Here is a 23,558-nt window from a genome sequence, read left to right as displayed (position 1 = left end):
ATTCAGACTTCAGCTAAAACGCTTTTTGTATTGTACTTTGCTTTTATGCATAGTCTGTTYGATATGTCTTACTGTATTGGCTAGTATTGGTAAATTTAGTCTAGAAACTCTGAATGTAATGGACTAATSCTAAAGGGATTAAGAGAGATCAAAGGTTTGTCTCTGGTGCCCAGGTTCCAGAAATACTTTTCATCCCTATTCCAGGGAATCTGAGACTTTCTTCTGCTACTGAAGCTTAATAAGTGCAAAAGCAACTTTTTCCCTCCCTTTTTTATCACATATGGGTGATAGAAACATGAGTCATTCTTAGCTGGATGTCTTAAGATATGCTTCCGTTAGTACATCCCACAAGAAAATGCACATTTTAAAATTCCTGGCTATAGGACAGGATTATCACTACTGCCAGAATTGGCTTTTTAAAGCTTAATTCTATTAATAGGTATTTCTCCACTTAGTTACTTTCTATTAAGACTGTTTAGGCTGGTTGTGCAGAAGTAAAATCCCTCTGAGTTAATTTCATCTGGTGTCACTCCATAACATACATATCCCAACCTTGTATGCAGTCTAACAACATGTGTTGGGGAAGGAAAACTAGCTTTTTTTTTTTGTGCGCACTCTGTGCTTGGTTAATAATAGGGTAACATTTCCTTCTGTGGGATACAAAAGATGATACAGTGGTCTCAAACAGAATTTTAGCTTAATTTGAATGCATATACTGTTGCTGCTGCTTCCTTGTTTCCTTTAGATTATTCTAGTTAAAGAACTTCTGAGTTATCGTTACGCACAAAATGGAAAAAAATAAAGACTTTCCAAAGTCCTATTGCTTGTTTTGGTTTTTATAATCCTAGGCTGCTGTCTTGTCTGATGCTTTGAGCTGATTGATTGCAATAAGCTTTAAGTGTATAATCTGTATAATGCTGCATGTTGGAACTTTCATGGAAAGTGCTGGGGTTTTTGTCTTTGTTTTGGTCAAGAATAGTGGTTGTAGACTATCTGTTTGTGTTAGCCATTACAACTCTGCCAAAGATCATTTATTAACAGCAGACTCTTTAGACAGCTTTTTATCAAGTATGCCCTTCACATAATATCACGTGATTAATTTAAATTTTTGATAGAGAAGAGGAAATGCAGCTCACATTTGTCAGGCTTAGTACAAGGTGAATATTGAAACATAAAAGAAGAGTTGCGACACAGTGACAAACTTACATGCTTTCAAACACATTAAAAAAATAAAAAGTGCTGTAAAGACAATTTTAAAGAAGTTTCTGTTCTAAATAGCACTTTATGTAAGAGCTCCTGTATTTGCTACTTTGTATCTTTTAGTCTTAGGGAGCTGTTCCCCCCACCTTTCTTGATTTGTATGTTTTTAGGGGAAAGAGGAATGTTTATTTCAACATGGATTTAAGAAATGAGCTGCTGCTTTCACAAAGTCTATTTGAAGCCTAGCCACTCTAAAAGCAGAAGGAAGAGTGGTTTTAGGCTCTGAAATTTTGTGTTAAGGGAACAAAAATATATGCTTGAGGGGGGCAGGGAACAGGCCTGCGGATCTTTTAATAATCAGCTCTGTCACTGTGCAGTAGCATTTTTACTAAACAGTACTGTTAACTACTGATCTACCAAAATATAACATGAGCTACAGGCAGCCTTTTGCAGAACAACAACAACAAAAATCACAGTGTAATAATTTTCCTTCCATTTCAGTCCAGATGAATGAATTAGTTATACCCACTTTACACAACACACTAAGATGTTTTTAACTTTCCTCATTTAGGACCTAAAGGAAAATTAGTATTAGAAAATAGGCAGGCTGAATAGATACTTCTGTAATAGAGTATAAACTATCAGGTGAGTATCAGGCGAATAACTAAATTAACACAGCAGTTCTCAAGTGCATCAGTTCAATAGACTGCAAAACCAAAACAGAAGCACAAATCTTCCTTAATGCTATTGATTAGGAAATACTTTCTTAGATCTTATTTAATGCTTGGAAGAAATGCTTCTTACTCTTCATAGAAGGAGTCTACTTCAGCTCTGTATTTCTCTAGCACAGTGAGGCGTTTTAACTTCATTGTCGGACCTGAAAAGAAGTTAGTCACAATAGCAGAAATCAGAACAAAAATTCCTACTCATTTTGTGCTTTGGTTCATGATGTTCTTCCCAACAGGCTCTTTAGTACAGTATGTCTGTTACTCTGTAAGTATCTGCTAAAAGTGAGAAGCAAGTGTGAGACAAAAGGTTGCCTCCACATAAATGTGAGCGTGTGACAGGCAGCTGCAGCTAAAACAAGGTGGTGACTGACTACTCCTTGCATTTTGTCATTAAAAATAATTAAAAGGATGACTTTTTTGAAAGATTTTAAACAATTCTCAGTTTATTCAAAGGACCTGATAAAGTAACGTGCTTTTGTTTGGGGCTCTTTTACCAGGCTTTCTGTTTCACTACTGTTTTTTAATGATCATTTTTCAGTATTATTGCTGGAAGTTATTAAAACTGTAATGCATAAAGAGTTAACTAGAACTGGTTAATTGCTCAATGCAATCTGAAATTTAACTATAGCTTGTGTTCATGTAGATGAGCACAGATTTTTACTTTCATACATATGGAGAAATCTCCTGTTTCTGTAGTCAGTAACACATACTGCGTAACTTTTCCTTTCACTCTAGTGGCGGTACTCACAGTGTGGTTTAGATCAGCGCTGTGTATATATCTCAGTAAAAATCATCAAATCTTACCCAGTTCTCCTCCAGAAATGGAAAAATCTCTTGGCAGGACTATCCATTTTTGAATACAATGAACTCTATTAGTAGCACTCATGTTGACTTTGTCGATTCCCTCCTGAATGGCCTGGTAGATAGCCCGGTCTCTCGTAGCCACAATCTCTGATACCGTAGTGGCTTTGCTGCCAGTCCTCTGGCAGAAGTCTCTAGCTTGCTCTGTAAGGATGTCAGTGGGATCAGATGTATTTGGATCCAGGACACTCTAAAATATGAAATGAATTGACTAATCAAACGGCCACTCACACAGTGTTAAAAGTTTCCCTGACCAGGTCAATAAGAATCAAGAAGGCTCAGCATCAGCATCTAAACATACTGTAAACCTTGAAAAGCAGAAACATCTACACATGACAGCACTTTGTTTTCTTTCCACTTGGCTATGTAATGCAAATATTTTGGTTTATATGCAGGTGGCATGAACACATTTAAAATGTGTCAACAAATTAGGCTATAAAGTCTTTTTATAGACCTTGAATTTCTACCATATTCCCAAATTATTCCATAGTTATAGGAGTGTATTTAGCACAATATTCAATTGCATTACAGTGGTGTAATGTAAGCAGTTTGAGATAGAAGCATTTTTAAAGTTAGACTTTTCAAATTAATATTTCTATTGCACTTGTAGATAAGGAGGTATTAGTTATAGAGGTAAACAACTTTAAACTTGGGAAAAACTGAAGGGTTTTTCACTGTATAGGTAAACACAGCTCTTATTTTCACTGCTGTAAGTGCAAATGTTTCAGAAGAAATGATTTTTCAATTGAAATAAACACCATAGCAAAGCTATTAATTATCTTGTTCTAAAGTCATCCTTCCAGTGCTATATAAAAAAGAAAAAATTGTAGAAAAACATTTCTGTTGGAAAATCTCTTCTGTGTAAATGACCTTTCTTTTTCACTCCAGTAGATACAGAAACATTTATTGGCTCTTCCTGTCTGTAGTGATAACAGGCTTCTCTTGGCCTCTCTCATAGAGACATGTCATTGTTCCAACATTTTTAATAAAAATTCACATTTAAATAAAAAGCAGGTCTTGTTACATGTATAGGAGAAACAGCAATAAATGTGAGATGTTTAGCAGCATTTCTAACCATTTGAAGGTTAGATGACCTTGGGCTGTACAGGTTTTTTCTATACAGTTTTTTTCTCTAACTAATGTCCTCCTATCTACTTTTCAGTCTTTTTACTAACAGTTCAAAACCCTTCTGATTTTGTTAGCTACAGGTGTATAATTCTGCTGAAATCAACATTAAAACCGGTGTACCTTTAGGGTCAGCAACATTGACAAAAACTTCTTTTTATCTCCAATCACCATGGCATTGCTAACAATTGGAAGTTCTTTTTTGACAGCATCTTCAATTGGAATTGGAGGCACATTTTCACCTCCAGCTGTAATAATCAAATCTAGGCATAAAAAAAGGCTATTAGCTGAATTCAAATAAATTCTGAAGAACAGGTTAATACCTGGATGGATCCACTTTTCTTATTCTCATATGCAGAAATTGGTAGATTTCAGAGGGAACAAAGCCTATTAAGTTATTAAAATGATTCTCATAAAAATAAAAACACTAATATTTCTTGAGTATGTGCACTCCTGATGTGCAACACATTTGCTCCCATGTGTACACAACATAAATTCCATTACAGCAACCTCCAGATAACTAAACTGCTGCTGGACTATGTAAAAATTATGTCTCAAGGCACTGTTAAATAATCTGGATGTTTTCTGTGAGTGGTGAGCTCTTCCAAATTAGCATAAGATCCACTCTCCACTTTGGTGTTGCTAACTCACCTAAAAGCAAGTTGGTGGTTACCATGATTAATTCCTAAAGCCACCAGGAGGGGTCAGACAGACACAAGTCGCTACTGCAGGAAAGCTTCCCAAGCAGCATGGAAAGAAGGGAGAGAGGAGTGTGAGGAGGGAGAAATCCCCAGCTAAGAGAGGAAATCTGTGAAGCAAGGGGGAGGGGCTCCTGCCCTGTTTTTAACATGAGCAGAGTATAATGGCAAACTGGATTCTTAATATTTTTGAGGTTTTTAAACAAGCGCAGTGATACCTTACTCTACCAATAAAGGAATGTGCAATTTTATTTGAATGCATACATTGTGAGGTATAAGAGATAAATTCATTGAAATTATTGCACATTTTAATATTACTTTCTAAGTAAATTTCAACTGTTTCCTTTCATTAAACCAGCAACTTCTCACCGTCTGCAAATAATGGTCTTTGCAGCATTTCCGTAAGTAACAGGCTTCACCAAACAATGCAGGCAAATGGTATTCCAGTCCTTTGTGTAATAATGTAATTTCATACACCAAGGATCAGGCTGGTACCTGATCCCCTTTCAGTGATGAACTCAAAGAGATCAGAGGCAATTAAGGGCATACAGCACGCATGTTTGGGACCTACTGCTGCACAGCAGCTCTGAAGAGATACAACCACCAACCTATACTCAACCTTCTGGTATGGAATAGGCATTGACCTCACATCTCTAAGCTAGTTCTCTCCCTGGTCACCACCCTGCACACACTGACGAAGCATGGGTTGTGTTTCTAGAATGAGACTTATGTCAAACCGTAGATACACAGCAAAGTCAGGTGTGTGTCCAAACTTTTAAGGGGTCTGTTCTTCCCTTTAGTTTCCCCTCTTTTTGTCTTACTCCAGCCAGGTCTTCCACCAGGCTCTACCACACTTTGTTTTTCATTGTCTGAAATGTCAGTTTTCCCCAGCTAACCAAGACCTGTGTATTCCTGTAGCAACTTTTTCCACACCTCTACAAATATTCCCTGTAGGGATTTCTCTAGCTACACCTTTGTGCTTTGCAGCTTTTCTGAATCTCAGCTACCAAAGAGCAACTTCTACTGCTTCATGCTTAATACAATGAGCCCTAGAACTGATAAGACTCAAAGAACCAAAGAAAGAAGTCCTGTTTCAGTCACTAGAAGGACTTTTTTACCATCTTCTATTACGTTTTACCTTATTTGGACTTGGATTTAAAACTTGAATGAAACCAGACTGATCATTACTTTATCCCAGATGGTCTATCTATCCTGTAATTTAGAGTAATTCTTATTAGTTCAGCAATCAGTGAAGATGTGAGTACAACACAAATGCTACGACAGAATGAGACTAGGAGTTGCCAACCACCACACTAAAGAAAAATGAATCAGACAAGAAAGCAAATTAAAACCAAGATAGCTGTATTTGATGCAGGCTATTAATAGCATCTACTGAAGTCCTGATGCCTGACAGAACATTATGCTATCCTATGACAAATTCACTCATCCGTGTTCTCTCCCTAGTGATTCATCATATATTCTAAGATGATAGTAACTCAATTTTTAAATCTTCTTGAGTAACATCTCAGCTGCAACAAATCTCACTCTCTGAATATGTATCTTGAAAAAGAGCTTCCAAGTAAGCAAGTGACTAGTCTTATTTGGGTGAAACTTTCAGAATCACAGAATGGTTGAGGTTGGAAGGGACCTCTGCAGATCATCTAGTCCAACCTCCCTGCTCATGCAGGGTCACCTAGAGCACATTGCCCAGGATCGTGTCCTGACGGCTTTTGAATATCTCCAACGATGGAGACCTCACAACCTCTCTGGGCAACCTGTGCCAGTGCTCTGTCACCCTCACAGCAAAAAGTTCTTCGTTAAGTTCAGATGAAACTTCCTGTGTTTCAGTTTGTGCCCACTGCCTCTCGTCCTATCACTGGGCACCACTGAAAAGAGTCTGGCCCCATCCTCTCGACACCCTCCCTTCAGACACTTATACACACCAATAAGATCCCACCCCCCTCAGTCTTCTCTTCTCCAGGCTGAACAGGTCCAGCTCTCTCAGCCTTTTCTCATAGGACAGACGCTCCAGTCCCTTCATCATCTTAGTAGCCCTTCACTGGACTTGCTCCAGTTAATCCATGTCTCTCTTGTATTGGGGAGCCCCACGCTGGACACAGCACTCCAGATGTGGCCTCACCAGGGCTGAGTAGAGGGGGAGGATCACCTCCCTCGACCTGCTGGCAACACTCTTCCTGATGCACCCCAGGATACCATTGGCCTTCTTGGCCACAAGGGCACATTGCTGCCTCATGCTTAACTTGGTGTCCACCAGCACTCCCAGGTCCTTCTCCGCAGAGCTGCTTTCCAGCAGGTCARYCCCCAGCCTGTACTGGTACRTGGGGTTATTCCTCCCCAGGTGCAGGACCCTGCACTTGCCTTTGTTGAACTTCATGAGGTTCCTCTCCGCCCACCTCTCCAGCCTGTCCAGGTCTCTCTGAATGGCAACACAGCCCTCTGGGGTATCAGCCACTCCTCCCAGTTTTGTATCGTCAGCAAACTTGCTGAGGGTGTACTCTCTCCCTTCATCCAGGTCATTGATGAAGAAGTTGAACAAGACTGGACCCAGTMCTGACCCCTGGGGGACACYGCTAGCTACAGGCCTCCAAACTTTAAGCTACATACTGTAATAATACCCAGCTTTATTGCTCTAGCTTTAACTTTCCCTTCTGCTCTCAAATTTCAGCACTAGTCTCTGCAAACACACCACCTAAAGGCATCAGAGGAACCTAGTTCTGACCTATAGGAACAACTTTTATAGGAACAACTTTTATTTAATGGAAGGATTGTCTCTCATTATTGTCTAAACATTTTAATGTGTAATTAAGACAATTTGTAAGATTGAAAGGGATATTGGACAGCTTTATGGATCATGAAAATTTCAGAAGGCATATTAATCCTGCATTATTATTTTATACTACTAATTATTATTAATAATGAATAAAAGTCTGGAGGGGAGATGAAAAGCCTCACTGTAGGAATTAAATCAATTCCACCTATTAGAGACTAGAGGGAAACTCTTCCTGAGAACAGGTCATGCCATGGCATCATACAAAAGTTTATTTTAGTTTCCTATTAGTTAAATGCTGCTGGCATTAGAGGAAAGGCACTTAATTAGATGGGCCACATCTGACATATGACTAAGCAGTGCTGAATAGTTACCATAAACATAGATCAAGATTGCAATACCTTTAATTCTTCCAGTGACATAGAGGAAGCCATCCTTGTCTAGTTTTCCTAAATCTCCAGAATGCAGCCACCCATCTTCATCAAAGGCTTCTTTTGTTTTGTCTTTCATATTTAAGTAACCCATGAAAACAGTCCTTCCCCAGAAACAGATTTCTCCATTGCCTTCTGTATCTTCATTCACCAATTTTACTTTGCAGCCAGGCACTGGTTTACCACAGCTATGAGGGAACAGGGGGAAAAAACACAAGAAGCACAGAAATATCAAACATAATACTGATAAGAAGTCTAAAATATCAAATCTCTGAACCTACCAAAATACAAGTGACTGTAAATAACATCCTGCTGTAACTGTTTGAAAGCTATGGAATATTACCTTACTAAGGCAGATACGTTAGAATCTCTGGGCACTTTTTGGCTGTCTATCTTGCTCTGTGCTTCCTGGGTTTTTTCTTCCTCTTTATCTTGAGACATAAAAATACTTTTGTATTTGTTTCAGGTCTCACATTCAAAAGTTATCCTACCTTGTGCCAAAGGCTCAAATATATGTCAGATTTAGTAAGTGTGGTCTGCACATAGCACTGTAGACCTCTTCGAGTGCCCTTAACTTGGCTTGGCAGGCTATGGGGGCAATGTGTTCAGTTTCTGACCTGAAGGTTATTTTGCCTCCCAAAGTCACAATAGAGTGGGCAAGGCACTGAGAGAAAATAAAGTAAGTGATAAGATCTTTACTGAACTCAGTAAATATTCTTCTCTGTAGATATGAAACATCCTGTGTAAAAAAAATAAAATTACCTGTGCTGCCTGTAAATATATGGCCCAGACAGGCAGTGCGGGCCTGTGGTCTCACTCATCCCATAGGCCTCATACAAAGTGATGTTCAGACCCAAGAAGAAATTCAGTGTTTCTGTATTGAGAGGAGCAGCACCACAAAAGTGCTTCTGACAGCAAGAAAAACCCAGCGCATTGCGGATTTTTGCAAGCACCAGGTAGTCTGCTAACCTTGTCCAAAACAGCTTTAAATCACTGCCAAGTACAAAACACACAAAAGGAAGAGAGAGTAAGTCACAGTAGCATATAAAATTTCCAAAACAAAATCAGATGCAAATTTCCTTTAGAGATATATTTGCCATAAGGTTTTGGGTGTTGATGTAAGTTACGTCAATAGGAACAGGTGACTTATTTCTCTTCTGTTCATTTATTCAAAGTCTTTCCACAATTGCTAATGAACTCCAAACACTTGAGTTGTTTGAATGTTGCAAATTCAGAAAGAATCTATAAAAATGTATTGTGCAAGACACAGCTTTTGTATTGCTGATTCTTTATCAGTTAAATGTGTTTCTTTGAGAATGAACACCGCTAAAGTCTGAGATTTGCAAGACCTATCTGAGAAGCTGAAAGGTCAGGCAAGCAAACCAATACCAGTGCACGACATCTTTTGAAATCCCATTTTCTGTAAGCAATTTCACACTTCAGTGTGTCATATTTTAAGAACTCTTTACCAGGAATTAATTGTGAATTAAGCTAGTATTTGAATTTACACAATATTCAGGTTATCTTAATTCCACATCTGACATACTTATGGAGAAAAACACCTTGTTATTCAGAACAGAGATAACATATTTAGAGTGCAGAGAATTCGGGGGTGGGTCAATGGGTTTCTGTGCGATGACAAGATGTTCTTTCTCCCATGGAGCAGACTTCAATTACTGTGAGCCAGTCTATGTCTGGATTGCCCCCAAAATGAAAAATTTCCCTCCCTCCTACATCTCCTCCAAATTCATGTCCTGTCCTCATACCAGTAACTTGCACTTGCACAGCCACATGGTGCACTGGAAGGGGAACTCTCCCAGCTAAAACCAACCAGTTCAATTCACGCAAGACACTGTGCATGTGTGTGTGTGTGGCGGGGGGAGAGGGGTATTAGTTGATCTATGGGCTCAAGGAGGATGGAAGGGGACCTTTAACAGTCACCTGGGTTTAAGATCGGCCTAATGCGTTTGATAGCTACACTCTCCCTCTTCCTTTGTATTTGCTGTGCTGCCAGGCCAAATTTTACCCATTTACATCAGAGAGTCTTTCTCTGATGTTAGAGAGCTTATTACAAGCAGATAACTACTTTCAGCACGATGGAGATCTTGTTCATTACAATACACACCTGCTTGAGCAGTTTAAGTTTCTCTCTAAGCTAACTGACATAGCCCATGAAAGCATTTTCTTCTTCATAAATCCCGACTGAGCAGAAGCATCCTTTAATTTCTCCATGATTTTCTCCCATACTCGGGGAACTCCCATATGGGATGTTGGCTGCACTTCTTTTAGTGTGTTGATCAAGCTGCCCTGTTAAAATCATATCAAATCGTATCAAAACATTGCAAAGGGTCCATGCTGGTGTTAGAGGTTTGATGATGTAGTTTGCATCTTGCAATACTTGTATGTAGAACATCACTAAACATGTGGGATATAAACAAGGTCTGCTGAACTAGATACCTATTTCAATCAGACAGATGCACTAACGTGCTAGTTCTGACCCACTGGGGTAGTATGCATATGAAAAGAAAAAAACACAGGTGGTTTAGTTCCTTCTGCCTCCCTGGCTCCAAAACCTGTTTATACTTCTTCTGCATTAGAGGTATTCTTTTCTGCCTTAATAGAAGAAGATCTGGATCTGGATTATATATTTTACACCCACATTCAGAATATTGTGAATACAAATTTGAAGTTAGCTGTTTAATTTTGGAAATTGCTAGAACTGAGATCCACTCGGGCACTGTGGTGAAAGTCATTTTTCAGCTTTATGAGGAGGCAGGTAAGATACCAGTTTCAGGAACTCTCTTTTAATAGCAGTTTAGAGACCATGACTGTAGAGAGGGACCAGCTTTCTAAGCACAGTTCCAAAAACAGAAGCAAATGGAATCTAGAAAAGTGGAGCATGTATCTAATGGGATTTAGTTTTCCATAATTCTTACAATAATGGATTTTCAACCTTCATCTTCTGCACCTCTTTAAAGATTATAATCTATCCTTAGGACATATTTTTAAGAGGAAAAAAGTGCAAGCTTAATTAGGTGCAATGTGTGACAGATACCTTTAAAGCATCTGGCTCAGCAAAGTAAACTTGCTCTCCCCACTTGATTCCTGTCCACAGGTCATATATCTGTGCAGCTATGTGGCTGAGTGGGAGATAACTGACGATAGACTCCTGTTGGATTTCTGCAGGTTGCATATCTCCTGCTCTGCTGCAATGTGCTGACGTCCAAGTTATCTGTTTAAATAAAGAATAAAACATGTTGGATTTTTTTCCCTTTTCACACAAACTAAGCATCCAGACCTGCTATGACAATGTAACTATGAAGAACTGTGCTCACAGAAATTGCTGGAGACATCACAAGCATTGACAACACTCCAGGCTGCCATTTCTCTAGTGCCACTTACTCAAAAGCAAGTGGAACTGATCTAGCAGCAACAGAGACTTGCAGATAATATAAGGAAATGCAGTCTTTCCTCTGCCCAACTGGCCTATGAACACTACAAACTCCCCACTCCCTGGTGCCCCATAAAACTGGCACACTAACAAAGACAACACTTAATCTAGCAGAGCAGTCATGGGCTAGATGGACAAGAAAAAGACTGGTCAGCCTCTTATTTTGCAGTGCTCCTACTGTGCATGATTCCTATCAAGCTGACACTTTTCACCAGCACTATGTCTGTATGATTACTTAAAAAAAAAAAAAAAAAAAAGCTCACAGAAGAGTTTAGCATCAGCAACAAGCTCATTTTCTTATATTGACCATCACGTGACTGAGAACTAATGATGAAGATCAGCAGCCATATCCTGCTCTTCTGAAAACCACTGGGAGATTCATGATGGTGGTTCATGAGTAGCGAACAGAGCTCTGCCTCCATGAGAGGAACTCCACATGTGAATAATGCTAAAGATTTGCTGTTTGACTCTTTAGTTGAATTGAATGATGTTTCCTTTGAGGTAATCCCCTTTTCCTGCTACATATTTCTCACTTTATCCCAGAAAATGCTGTTGAAGGATGCTAAATATGTATATCTTCATTATCAGAATGTAACATATGGAGGACTCAGATAGATATGTGATCGTATGAGAAAAAAAATCTATGTGCACAGAGAAAAAGGAAACATGGTTCTCAGAGGAGCCTATAATCTAACCTGAGTAGGGCAGAACACAGAAAGGCTATTATTCAAGATGCAGGGAGGGGATACAAATAATGTGTAATGCCTGCTATCACAGTATGTTATGCTTCCTACCAGTTCCTTTTCTTTGTAATAATTTAGAAGGTTAACAGGAGAGTATGTTTAGTCTAAGGAAACACAGATTTTCAGAGGAGGATTTTAAGGAGCAGTCCGCTGTCAGGAAAGGCCACTCCAAGTTTAGATGGCAGCACTGGAGAAGCACCTATGGGTGAAACAGAGTATGAAACACAAAATGAAACACAGTAGGCAGAATGGGATGTCTTTGAAATGTGGCTGTATTGATTGCTTAGCCTCCAAAACCTCGCAGCATACAGGCAGGGTCACAGCAAATTGGAGTGGGTGCATCTATGACTGACTCAGCACTGGTTTTGCACATGGACAGAGGGAAACATCTTTTGACTAAAGAAGGCAGAAGCACAGTTACAGGCAAGGCATGTTTTCCACTGTTGCTCAACATAAAAATAGCCTGTTTGTGATCAGTAGCCAGGAATAGTTTGGCAGCTAACATGGAAATGACACCAGATTCCTTTGAGACGGAAGAGTATAGGATCTGCAATGTCAGATCAGTCTTTCTGTCTATCAAGTCCACTATCATGTCCTGCTTCCAGATACCACTGTGCTCAGCCCTGCGTTTGGGTAAATTGCTCATCACAGTGTGCACGGCAGTAATATTTCCTGCAGTCTTTTAAGAGCAGAGACCACAACCTAAGGCCAGCCCTTTCACAGGCTGTCTAAATGTTCAGAAAGGCTCTGTATCACCTCCCACTCCTGCTCAGCCACTTAAAAATCAACTACTTTTGTTAGCAGACCTCCATGGAAAGTCCAATTTCCAACTGATTTCACCATTCTCTATCAATGGCAAGTTTTCTGTTCACAGCAATACAGCTTGGGCTATTGCAAGTGTCAGGACTATGAGATGCACATAAGTTTTATTATCCTTTGGTGACAGAGGTAGAAACCAAAGCCTGGGAATATAAGAACGCTAAAGTTAAACAGACAGTTCTAATAGAATTTGCAAAAGCTGTCAGTATCAGGTTTGTTTTAATAGTGGCTGGCTGATGCACATGATTTTATCTTTTGTTTGTTTTTAAGATGACCTAATGAGGCTACCTATGGCAATTTATAGAATTTATGTATTACATCTCACAAGCAAGCCAGTGAATCAAAAAACATATTCATAACATAAATGATATTCAACCTTGTGAAGTGCTACTTGGAATGCAGTTTTACATTATCAGAAATAGTTGACTGCATTTTGAATATTTCTTTTGTTTTTGCAACATGAATAGTGTACCACAAAGCATTTTAAGGCTCTAGGATGTATCAGTCGTTTCAAAACGCAGGAATAAATATCCTCATGCTTTGCTATTTTTATTTTAATGGAAGAATGTCAAGTACATACATTGTCATGACTCAACATGGCTCCTTTTGGCTTCCCAGTTGTTCCAGATGTGTATATTAGCACACAGCATTGATTTGGCTTTTGGGAGTTAATAACGTCATCCAAAGCAGCGTCAGTTATGTCATCTCCCAACTCCAGAAATTCTTCCATCTGGAACATGTAACAGAAATACAAGATATCAGATGACTCCGTACAAATGAGAAAGACACAGTACCCTATTGGTCTAGAAAATGGCAGAAAAGTTAAGTAGGGTCTTGCTCTGAACGTTTTTCCAAAACAAGTTGCCCACTCAGGTCAACAACATCTTGCCTGTGTAAGGAATATAATAAGCCTAATGTAGAATTTTATGTGCAGGTCACTCTGTGTGAATTGCAAATAGAATATGTAAAATTATGCTGCCATGAGTCTTTCAGATGTCTATGAAGGGAATGGTAATACTAGTCCTTATCCAAGGTAGATACTATGGACAAGTTACACAGGCTACAATTCTATTCCTATCTCACATTGTTAGAACAATTTTGATCCTTATTTAAAGGAGTCTGGATCTACATTTTTTTAAATAAAAAAGAATATGCTTGTGACACTCCATGTACAATTTCTTATCCACTATATATTTAAAGTGTTTGGATGAAAGCTTCTGTACAAAAGCAGTAGTATCTAGATGTGTGAACAACGGCCCAAATTCTCTGCTATTTAATAGCAAAAAAAATGTATGTTGCTGGTCACAACTTCCATTCAAATTTATCTCGCTCTGGAATGAGCTAAACCTTTTACAACGCAAGCCTTTGTGCAGTACAATTTGGCCCCAGAAGAATGCTGAGTTTGATCCACTATGTTTTATTAGTTGCTCTCAGATACATCTATTGCATGCATCTAATATGGTGCTAAATGCGCCATTAAATCCCATTGATTTCACTGTTAATTGAAGGTAGGGTGTATATATATATWTTTTTTTTATGAAAGAAAATAGCCATACAGTAGTATCCCAATTGAAATCAGATGATTCATACTGTGCTACAGAACTGTGCTATCTAAGAGCAGTCACAAGAGGCAGCACCACCATTTTCCACCATTTTTTGGAGATATATCTAGGACCACAGAGTAATAAAGGGGCATGAGGCAGAGGTAAAAGGAGAGCCTGTGGCTGAGGGGGAATTCATTATTTCCTTCAGATCTGTTTTTGTCATTGCCAGTGTGCTTAGCCTCTGTGACACTAGGCTCCCTTTTTTAGGGAAAGGCTGTCCTAGGATTCTTTTAATCACTGATCATCAGGTTTATACTTTCTTCTACCAAACCACATCTTTGGGAAGAGGGGGCATACAGAGCATATCTCCATAGCAGGTAAAGGATTTGTCGCATCCTGCCCCTTCCCACAGAATGAGGCTGCATCAATTTCACTGGCCGCTGGAAAGTCTGGAGGTGCACGGGATGTAGTTGTTTCTATATGATTTACCAGTTCTTCCTATATTCCTAACCCTACTCTCTTCTCATAGCAGCATGCATTAATCACTGTGCATCTGTTGCCTAGGCTTTGTTTACTTGAACAGTAACTCCAACAGATAATGTTTCCATTCCACAGAGTGTGAAAAGTACAAGCAAACTGTCACACACACTACTGATTTTGCAGTTGTCTGCTGGAAACATGCACTGGGCAGAGAACTAGGGCTCTGTCCCTACCGCAGCAATTGCTCATTACCAGTCAATCATATCTCAGCTGTCAACTTGCCACACAAAACTCTTACCACATGCCCTGTGTGGCATATGGTGGTTTGTTTTACATCAAAGCTAATGAACAGTCATCACTGCCTTTGGTGACTCGGTCTCCGATTTTTCCTTTAGACAATATAAACTATGGCAACTATCAGACATTCTCACAACTTCCCTTCTCCATGGAGAAAGTGTGTCTTATCTGTCACTCAAACAGGGGTGTTTCCAAACATGTATTTCAATAACAGAGAATAAAATGTATACCTTGGGTCACTCCTCTCTTCCGAAGTTCTCAGGCATTTAGGTTTCAGTGACTGAATGTTGATCTAGAATCAGTTGCTAGCACTTATACCTTTTACTAAGAAATATGTATAGTAAGATCCTCTTGCTATTACAATTTTTGTTTTACTGTATCGAGATATAAAGCATACCATTCATGAACAGGTACACTATTGTAACAGCAACTGTTTACTATAAACAGTATACTATTTATAAAATTCCAAGAGAAGACATGCTTAAAACAAGAGCTGAAGTTTTTTTACTTGTGAACCTAGTAACACATCAGAGGATCAAAGCTGAAAATATTTTAAAATATTTCTACACTGTTCACTCTTCATTAATACTTTTTTTTTTTTCCTCAGTTGAGGTTTATTCAGCCTGGAAGTCCCACTAATAATCTGTACATCACTTAAAATAAAATGGTGATTTTGGTATTCATGTTACATAACTATCTTCAATTATACTTTAAAAAGAAATTGGAAAAATATTTGTTCTGAAAATCTGTTCTGCCTAAAATCCTAATTTTTAAATTAAAGGTTGGACTTACACCACTCAGAAATTTCTGATCCTGAATTTGTTCCATTTTCTACTTTGTTATTACCGTGTGGTATGAAAGATCCAGCATACGCTAACAAAACGTGCTGTTCTTTGTGCATCAGTAGCTATTTTTCTTTATCCGTTGCCTGTCACTAGAAATGCTTGGTATTGGACAGTGGAAAACTTATATTTTAAATGGTCTGAAAGTACACGTTCCCACCTGAAGCCTGTAAGTGTTATGTTAATCCAGTCAAGTAAAAGAAACAATAAGACACGAGGCAAAGACCAGTTAAGCAAGGCAGCTCTAATTTTAAATTTCTAGTGTCAAACATTAAATACAGGTAAATTAAATGGAAAACAATGATGAAGTTTTTGAATGTGTTTGCTGGAAGGCAGCAATGTATTCTGAATGGCAGATATTCCACAGATTTTAAAAAAAGGAGAAGCTCATCAAATAAATAATACCCTATGAATTATAACTCTGTTCTAGCATTCACATACCGTATACAAATTGGGACGCCTCTCTGGCATGGAGTCCTTATACAGCACAACAGCTTTCAAGTGTGGCAAACGATTCCAGATCTGTTGGATTTTTTAAGACAAATTTGTAATTTATTATTCATCTCTTAGATTTTTTTCTTCCATTAAAGTATGCGTGACTATCAAAGTCTGCCAAAATTGGGTTGACAGTCACAAAAAAACTCCTGTTTCCCTCCACCCTCAAATGTTCTCCCCTAGACTCACAATCAGCTGGCTCAACCAGAAAAAAAATTGAGGGGACCAAAGAAAAAGAAAAGGAGAAGCTACACAGTCTGCTCTAGAAAGTCTGTTTTCAGACAAAAGAATAGGAAATACATTCTGGACAAAAATGGCTCCTCAGCTTCCCTTCTCATAAGGCATCACGGGGCACATCAAGGAATGGTCTAGGTCAGGCTCTAAGTTGGCCATAGCTGCCGCGGCTACCGGATACAGAGGAAGCCTCAGAAGTGACAAGGCCTCAGCAAAAGCTGCTGTTAAGCTGCTAAAGAAAGTTCTGCCTTCTTAAAGAAAAGGAACCCACCTGCACATTTTAAGGATAAATAAAAATATATGGCTGCTGCTTAGAGGTAGACAGCAATGGCTGCTGCTTTCAGCAGCTCTTTCCCTGCCTGCCCGTCAGAGAGCATTCATGTCACTCAGCCTTGGGGATTCACTGCCTCCTGCCTTTGACTTAATCACATTACGAACTGATCAGTCTGCGCTAATATAAAAGCAGTGGCTTGATGGTAGCTATTATACATATAATAGCTACAAGTAATATGTTATGATATTATTTTCATCTTGGCTTCTTCCTGAAAAAATTTTGAAAAAATTGCTCAGCTGGATAAAGTAGTGTTGGCCAGAGCTGTCTTTTCTTTTTTGAGGTAGAAATATGCATGAACCAAACCTTTGAGTTCTTGCATGCATATTCTCTCTCTTCTGATGCCAGCACAGCTTGATATTTAGTCAGCGCTAGTGCAAACAGGCTTGTCTGATTGAAAATGTTTCCAGAATACTTTAAAATCTCCCTTCCTCCAAATCACATACAAAATAAAACTACAAAATACATCCAGCCTTCGTTGTAACCTGGTTCAGCCTAAAGCAAAAAATGTATAACTCCTATGAAATACATCTGACAAAATCCACAGGTATTTCCTCTCTAGCAGAAACGCGTTTTCAGCAGGAAGCTCCATCAGGGACAACCCGCCCTCAGCAAAGACTGCAATGTTCTCTCAGTTTGGCGACTCTTCTCCAGCTATGGGCCTCCCTCAACATCTTACTGAGAGACCCTTTTCCCAGCCCTAGTCACGGTAGCACAGGACACCCTCACCCAAGCCAGGCAACAGGAATCTTCCATCCAGCTCGTCTTTGGACCTGGCTCCTTATGCAGAAGCCCCACTTGTAGCTGCCAAACAGTTTTGCAAAACTGTGATCATTCCCTTAAAGAGCCACTTTCTTCCCCACTAAAGTCTATTTCACGGCAAGCTTCATGCTACCGAAGTGCAGTACCCTCACCAGGCTTAACGGCTAACGATGCAAGCAGGAGACATGGCACTTCAGAAAGGAGATCCTAAGCTCTGAACACCGACATCCTTAATGTTTAGGTGGAAGTCCTTTACAAATCTGCATCATCCTAATCACTTCCAGTGAAGTGGACTGTGCTTATCCAAACAGAGTTAGGAGTTGCACAGGATCAAAATGCAGGGTTTTGGGGGGTTTTCTGAGGCAACTTTGCAGACAATCGGCCAGCGAGCGCTCTGCGGGAGAGGATCAGAACTGCTTAGCTGCGAGCCTGACGCGCTACAGAGGAGAGCGCTGCAAGTCACCACGTAACTCAAACACCAGATGCCAGATTTCTGCATAAGAAAACTGCCATGAGGAGTTCCATGATACAGGTAACAGTTACAGCATTTGGGACCAACACAGCATTGAGATAAGGGGAAATAATGACTTTTATATAACCATCCAGCCACCTCATACCTGCATTATCTTGTCCAATTGTTTCTGATTTTCCACAACCATGATATTGGTTTTGCTGTCATGAGCAATGTAGTGGCAGGCCTCCGGAGAGTTGGTTGTGTATATTCCTGTGACAATTCCTCTGTATCAAAAAAATATTTTTTAATTTTGTGTGTGTGTGTGTGTGTGTGTGTGTGTGTACAATTATAATTATATGCACACACATACATACACTTAGTATTCAAAAATAAGATAATTAATTAGAGATTAGATGAAAGCTGAAGGAGTAGGAAGGTGTGGAAGTGCACAGTGGCACAGCTATCATGCCTGTTCCAAGTATTCTGATACATCTGAATATCTAACATATCCACACTAGAAAAATTAATCACTGAATTTTATTCACTAGAAGATTCTGTAGGCTAGGAATGCAGGATTTTAACCCACTTGAGGCTACAGTAGGGTTACCTAAAGAAGTGGTAAAAACCACTTATGTCTTTTTTCTGATGTTGATGAAGCTGCACAGAGATAACAATTTGAATTTCACTGGCACAGGAACAACCTAAAAGGGAAATCCAAATTGTGCAAACACATACAGACGGGCAGAAGGAATCAAGCTAGTTAGTGCTTTATCTGTCACTTGGTGCACTTCGACAGATCTTGCTGCAGATGGGTATCACTGACATAAAATTGGGAGGCTCTTGTCCGTTTCCCACATCTTCCAGTGATAACATACTGCACGAGAGCTTCTGTGAGACTGTTACACTGAGGCCTGGAGCAAAGATGCTCAGTTTGTGAGGGCCTGGAGTATTTTGAATATTCTGAAAGCTACGAGACTCCCGCAGGTCACTGGATGTGCTAATCAGCTGCAGCCCAACTTCCAGGATGTAACACCAAATACTAACTTGCTACACTTCCAGACTTACCAAGAGAGGAAGAAACCCCAAACTCCCATAAGAAAGCAAACCAGAAAGCTTACCCAGCAAAAACCGTTCCAACAGCTGAAATGAACCATTCTGGAGAATTAAATCCAAGGATTCCCACACTGTGGAATCGTTCAAGACCAAGCTTAAAAATAATAAGCATAAGGTTATATAATATAGGCATGCTGGAGAGAAAGTAGCACAAAACACACGTGCACACACACACCCCCTAGAAAATTTTGATTTATTTATTATTTTGGTATTGACAAAACATGTTCCCCACAGCTGCATATAAGTATCCATAATAAAACCAGGATTTCTGTCAGAAATTAACGTGACCTAAATTTTCCACTACTTCCTCCTGCCTGCTTGAGCTCTGCTGTGCAAAAACGTCTGAAAAAACAGAACTTTTCAATAGGAACAGGAGCATAGTGAGTATTAATCTTATTCGTGTCTAGAATGTTTTCAAAATCGCCTTTATCTTGCCCAATTCATGAGGGGATTGCTGTCTTTCACTTATTTTTCTTTTTTTAATCTTAAGGCCATACGCTGAACTTTGTACCATGCCTGAGTGAGACAGAGTCACATGGCAGCTCTGTACTTGCACTCAAGCTCCTTTGAGAGCAATACTGTCTCTTCTACCAAAATGCTCAGCTTACTCACTAGGCCAGTGCAAATTAGAAGAAGCCAGGGCCTTGAATGAGCTCCCTCAGCACCTCTGGATGATCTTCATCCTCAAAAACAATAAATGCATGGTTTCCCATGTAAAGAGCTAAAGGTCTAAGATGCTGCCCTGTCCTTACTTATCAGTCTTCAAAGAGAGGAACGCCCTCTTGTGCTCTCCATCTTGTCCACAAGAAACAGGAACACAATCTTTCTTAAAAAAACACTTTCTAGACCATTATTTCTTTCTGAACAACACCTAAGAAGCATAAAATGTAGAGGTCACGCAATCAGCCCATGGCGCACACTCCAAAAGAAAAATAATTCAAGGACTCACAACACTGCAACTCTGACTGCTAGACTCACCATGTACAAACATTTCCATCACCTACTGCTTGTGCCACACTGTCTGCTATGCAGAGGCATCAACGCTACCTGCTGTTTGGGAACTGGCTACTTAGATTGTTGAAAAACACAAATATAGCATACACATTTAATAAACTATAGATATTCATTAGTGAAATATATTAATAAGTGAAAATACCTTAGCTCCCTCTTACTGGTTTGATCAATTATTAAAAAAAAAGATAGATAAATAAATAAATAATTCACTGTGTAACTCAGGAGTACGAAGGCTGGTTGAATTGTCAGAGATCTGAAATCTACCCTCCTTAAAGAGGAAACACTCCAGTACCACATCATTTTCTAAAATCAAGTCAAAGCTGTTAGATTCCAGACTGCAGAATTGCTATTCTCGCTAGCAAGGATGGAGGATGTGACTGCTGCTCATCTTAAGAAGTGAAAAATCAACAGTTAGTAGGAAAAACCTCTTATATTTGGGTTTTGAGGAGGTAGAAAGGGAGAAAAGGAAATTTGTTCTGTTTTCTGTACCTACCTTTAAGAAGCTTTTGGCTGCTTTCCGGGACAGGCAATAATACTCTGAAAAAGTGATCTTCTCCCACTTTCCATTCTTTTTGCTGGCCAAAGCATTAAGAGACCCATATTTTTCTAGGCTCTCTTTGAACATCTGATGAACTGTTATTGGAGTCTGCGGACATGAATTATCTATTCTCAGTCTGACTCTGYCATCAGCAAAGGAAGTCCACAAAGACTCTGGAAAGCAAAGCATTATCAAGACTTTCTATCAGTGAAAAAGTACTGTGTGACTGTGCACCAAAAGACAAGCGGGCTGAATGAAGAGCAGAACTCAGCATACTTCTGGTGCTTCCCACCTTTTGAGAGGAGCACTTCCCAATTTTATAACTTTATCAAAAATTACACATAGAAAGAGATATCTTCTATTCAAAACACAAAACAAAATGTAAGAACTGGAGCGTCACCACACAGAATTATGCTGATCTTGTGTGTGTTACAGGCACACCACCAACTTCTGAAGAATCGCAGTTTGCCCACGCTCAGCCCAGCGCAATCCTCTGTCCCTTGCGTTAATGAACAGCTGGAGAAGCAGAAAGCTATGTGTCAATCGGAAACCTCTATTCTTGTTCAGCATTCAAGCTCCTTTTGCTTGTTGTAACCCTATCTCCCCCCTGCCCCCATCCCTCCCTGCTTCCCACAGTTCTTTTCCTTGCTCATCTGCCCTCCTGTTCCAGTATACATCCACTCTGCCTGCTCCTGCCTTGCCCTGGTTCCACGTCATCTTTTGCCTTCTTCTGCTCCTGCCTTCCTCGCCCCAATTATCTTTCCATCATCCGCTTTTTTGTATTTCTTCTCCTCCTCTTTGACTGGTCACGACCAGGGAGCACCAGCTAATGTCACTTTGCTCCCACCACTGGTGCCAAGGACTGTAGCAGTCCCTGGCATTCACAACAAACGCCTGTCTGAAAGATCCTATTTTGCTCTTGCAAGCCCAGCGAGTAGCAGGCTCCGTATAAATATACACTCTTTAGAGAATTTATTATGGTCTTTTACTCACCTTTTGGAAAGCAGGAACTGTAAAGAATGCTCAGCTAGTATCTATACTGGCTGTTTGTAACTCGGGGGTTGGAAAAAGCAACTCTGGAGTGTTTGGAAGTACAGCAGGCTTCACATTCCTCCCAAAGGCTATTCCTCTGGTTGCTTCCTGCAGGGCCTGGAAACTACCTCTCCGAGTACCTCTGACGATATACGAACACATCAGTCAAACCCGGATCCATACGAGCTCTCAAGAACACCCCTGCAGCCTCCCTCAGGTCAGGCTTGCAATCTGCACAGGTAACCAGAGCCACAGCAAGCTACTGTAAGCTCACAAAATTGTGTATAGAGAACTTCCTCTTGGAGTAAAAAAAGAAAAAAAAAAAAAAAAAAGTCTCATTACTTAACTGCAGACAAAAGCTCAGTCTTAACCTGCTGACAAAGCACAGCTGCCATACAGAAAAACACCAAACCCAGGCCGTTTGCTGCTAAATATTCTGTGAAACTGACTATTTTTAAAAATTTCACTGACCCCTCTAAGAATATTTTGGGAAACTGGCATGCTAAACCGTAGCATTTGCAAAGTGTTTTAAAAAATAACTAATTCAGCTTTCTGATGCCCCTTTCCAGGCAAGGAGATAAAGACATGGTGCAGAAAGTGAACTGAGCAGTCGAAGGGAGGACGTGTGTCAATAGCACAGCCCTGGATCGCTGTTCCTGACTCGCATTACGTTCCGTTCACGTTCCTGACTCACAGCGTTGCTATTTGTTCTCTTGACCATCCTGACCAACAGAAAGTAATGATGACAGCAGTAAATAAAAAATAAAGCTGCCTAATCTCCATGTGCCTTCATTTTCTCACTTGTAAATTAGATATAATGATGTTCAAAACAAAGGCGTGGAGCTTTATCGAATTTTACTGTATGTTTTGAGGTCAGTGCTCGAACGGCATCATAAGTCCAGACAGCTTAAAAAACAAGTAGCTTCAGAGGATTCTAGGCAATGGACAGAGGAACTTTATCAAAGAATAAGCAGTGGCACCCCACAAACAAACATTTTAAAAGCAGGGAGGGCTAAGCAGGCRTTTCTGCACTGAGCGCCAACCCTCRTGCAGAAAGGATGAGCGAGAGGCCCTGTCAGAGGTGAAAGGCAGTGATGATCCAAATGCTTATTTTCTGCAGGGACATACCAAAGCCCACCTGGAGAACGCTACCTGATGTAGCCATTCAGTGTCTTTACTTGCATATATTTGCATGTAGAAATTAAATCTGAAAATAATTCTAAAATCTGGAAAATAAGCCAAAAAATTCTAACGGATCTAACTATTCTTTCTCAGAGAACTTGTAAAAACAGCAGAACATGAATAACATTTTCTGCTGTCAACTAGCAGAGGGACTTTGTGACACAGAAAGAGCCTGGGAAGGAATGTATGCCTAAATACTGAATGAAATGATTATGCATTTTGGGAAAAGCAAAACAAGCGCCCTGTCTAGCTGGCACCTGGAAGTTAAATTGCAATGTCCCGGTTGGAAAAGAACTCAGCACCAACTGAAACCCACATGGAAATCAAAATAAAGATCCTTTAAATACACTATGAATGTTGATACATTATACACCCATAGGTTTACTGAGAGCATAA

At 39.8% G+C, this 23,558-nt stretch overlaps 1 protein-coding gene across 1 annotated transcript in view; it reads right to left on the bottom strand.

The window, feature by feature from the left end:
* Positions 1-911: 911 nt before the first annotated feature.
* ACSBG1 (acyl-CoA synthetase bubblegum family member 1) overlaps positions 912-23,558 on the bottom strand; it is a 38,343-nt gene continuing 15,696 nt past the window's right edge. Inside the window, exons 3-14 of the mRNA XM_026068265.1 lie at positions 20,904-21,121; positions 19,402-19,490; positions 18,447-18,567; positions 16,449-16,529; positions 13,425-13,574; positions 10,887-11,063; positions 9,957-10,138; positions 8,594-8,824; positions 7,802-8,019; positions 4,038-4,177; positions 2,733-2,979; positions 912-2,077 (exon numbers count right to left, since the gene is read on the bottom strand). Of these exons, the coding sequence (XP_025924050.1) occupies positions 2,001-2,077; positions 2,733-2,979; positions 4,038-4,177; positions 7,802-8,019; positions 8,594-8,824; positions 9,957-10,138; positions 10,887-11,063; positions 13,425-13,574; positions 16,449-16,529; positions 18,447-18,567; positions 19,402-19,490; positions 20,904-21,121 (1,931 nt within the window). The 3' untranslated portion in view covers positions 912-2,000. The remainder of the gene's footprint in view (positions 2,078-2,732; positions 2,980-4,037; positions 4,178-7,801; positions 8,020-8,593; positions 8,825-9,956; positions 10,139-10,886; positions 11,064-13,424; positions 13,575-16,448; positions 16,530-18,446; positions 18,568-19,401; positions 19,491-20,903; positions 21,122-23,558) is intronic.

The sequence above is a fragment of the Apteryx rowi genome, unplaced genomic scaffold, assembly GCF_003343035.1.
Source record: "Apteryx rowi isolate R43461 unplaced genomic scaffold, aptRow1 scaffold_27, whole genome shotgun sequence".
Lineage (NCBI taxonomy): Eukaryota > Metazoa > Chordata > Aves > Apterygiformes > Apterygidae > Apteryx > Apteryx rowi.
This window is presented reverse-complemented; position numbering and strand designations above follow the sequence as displayed.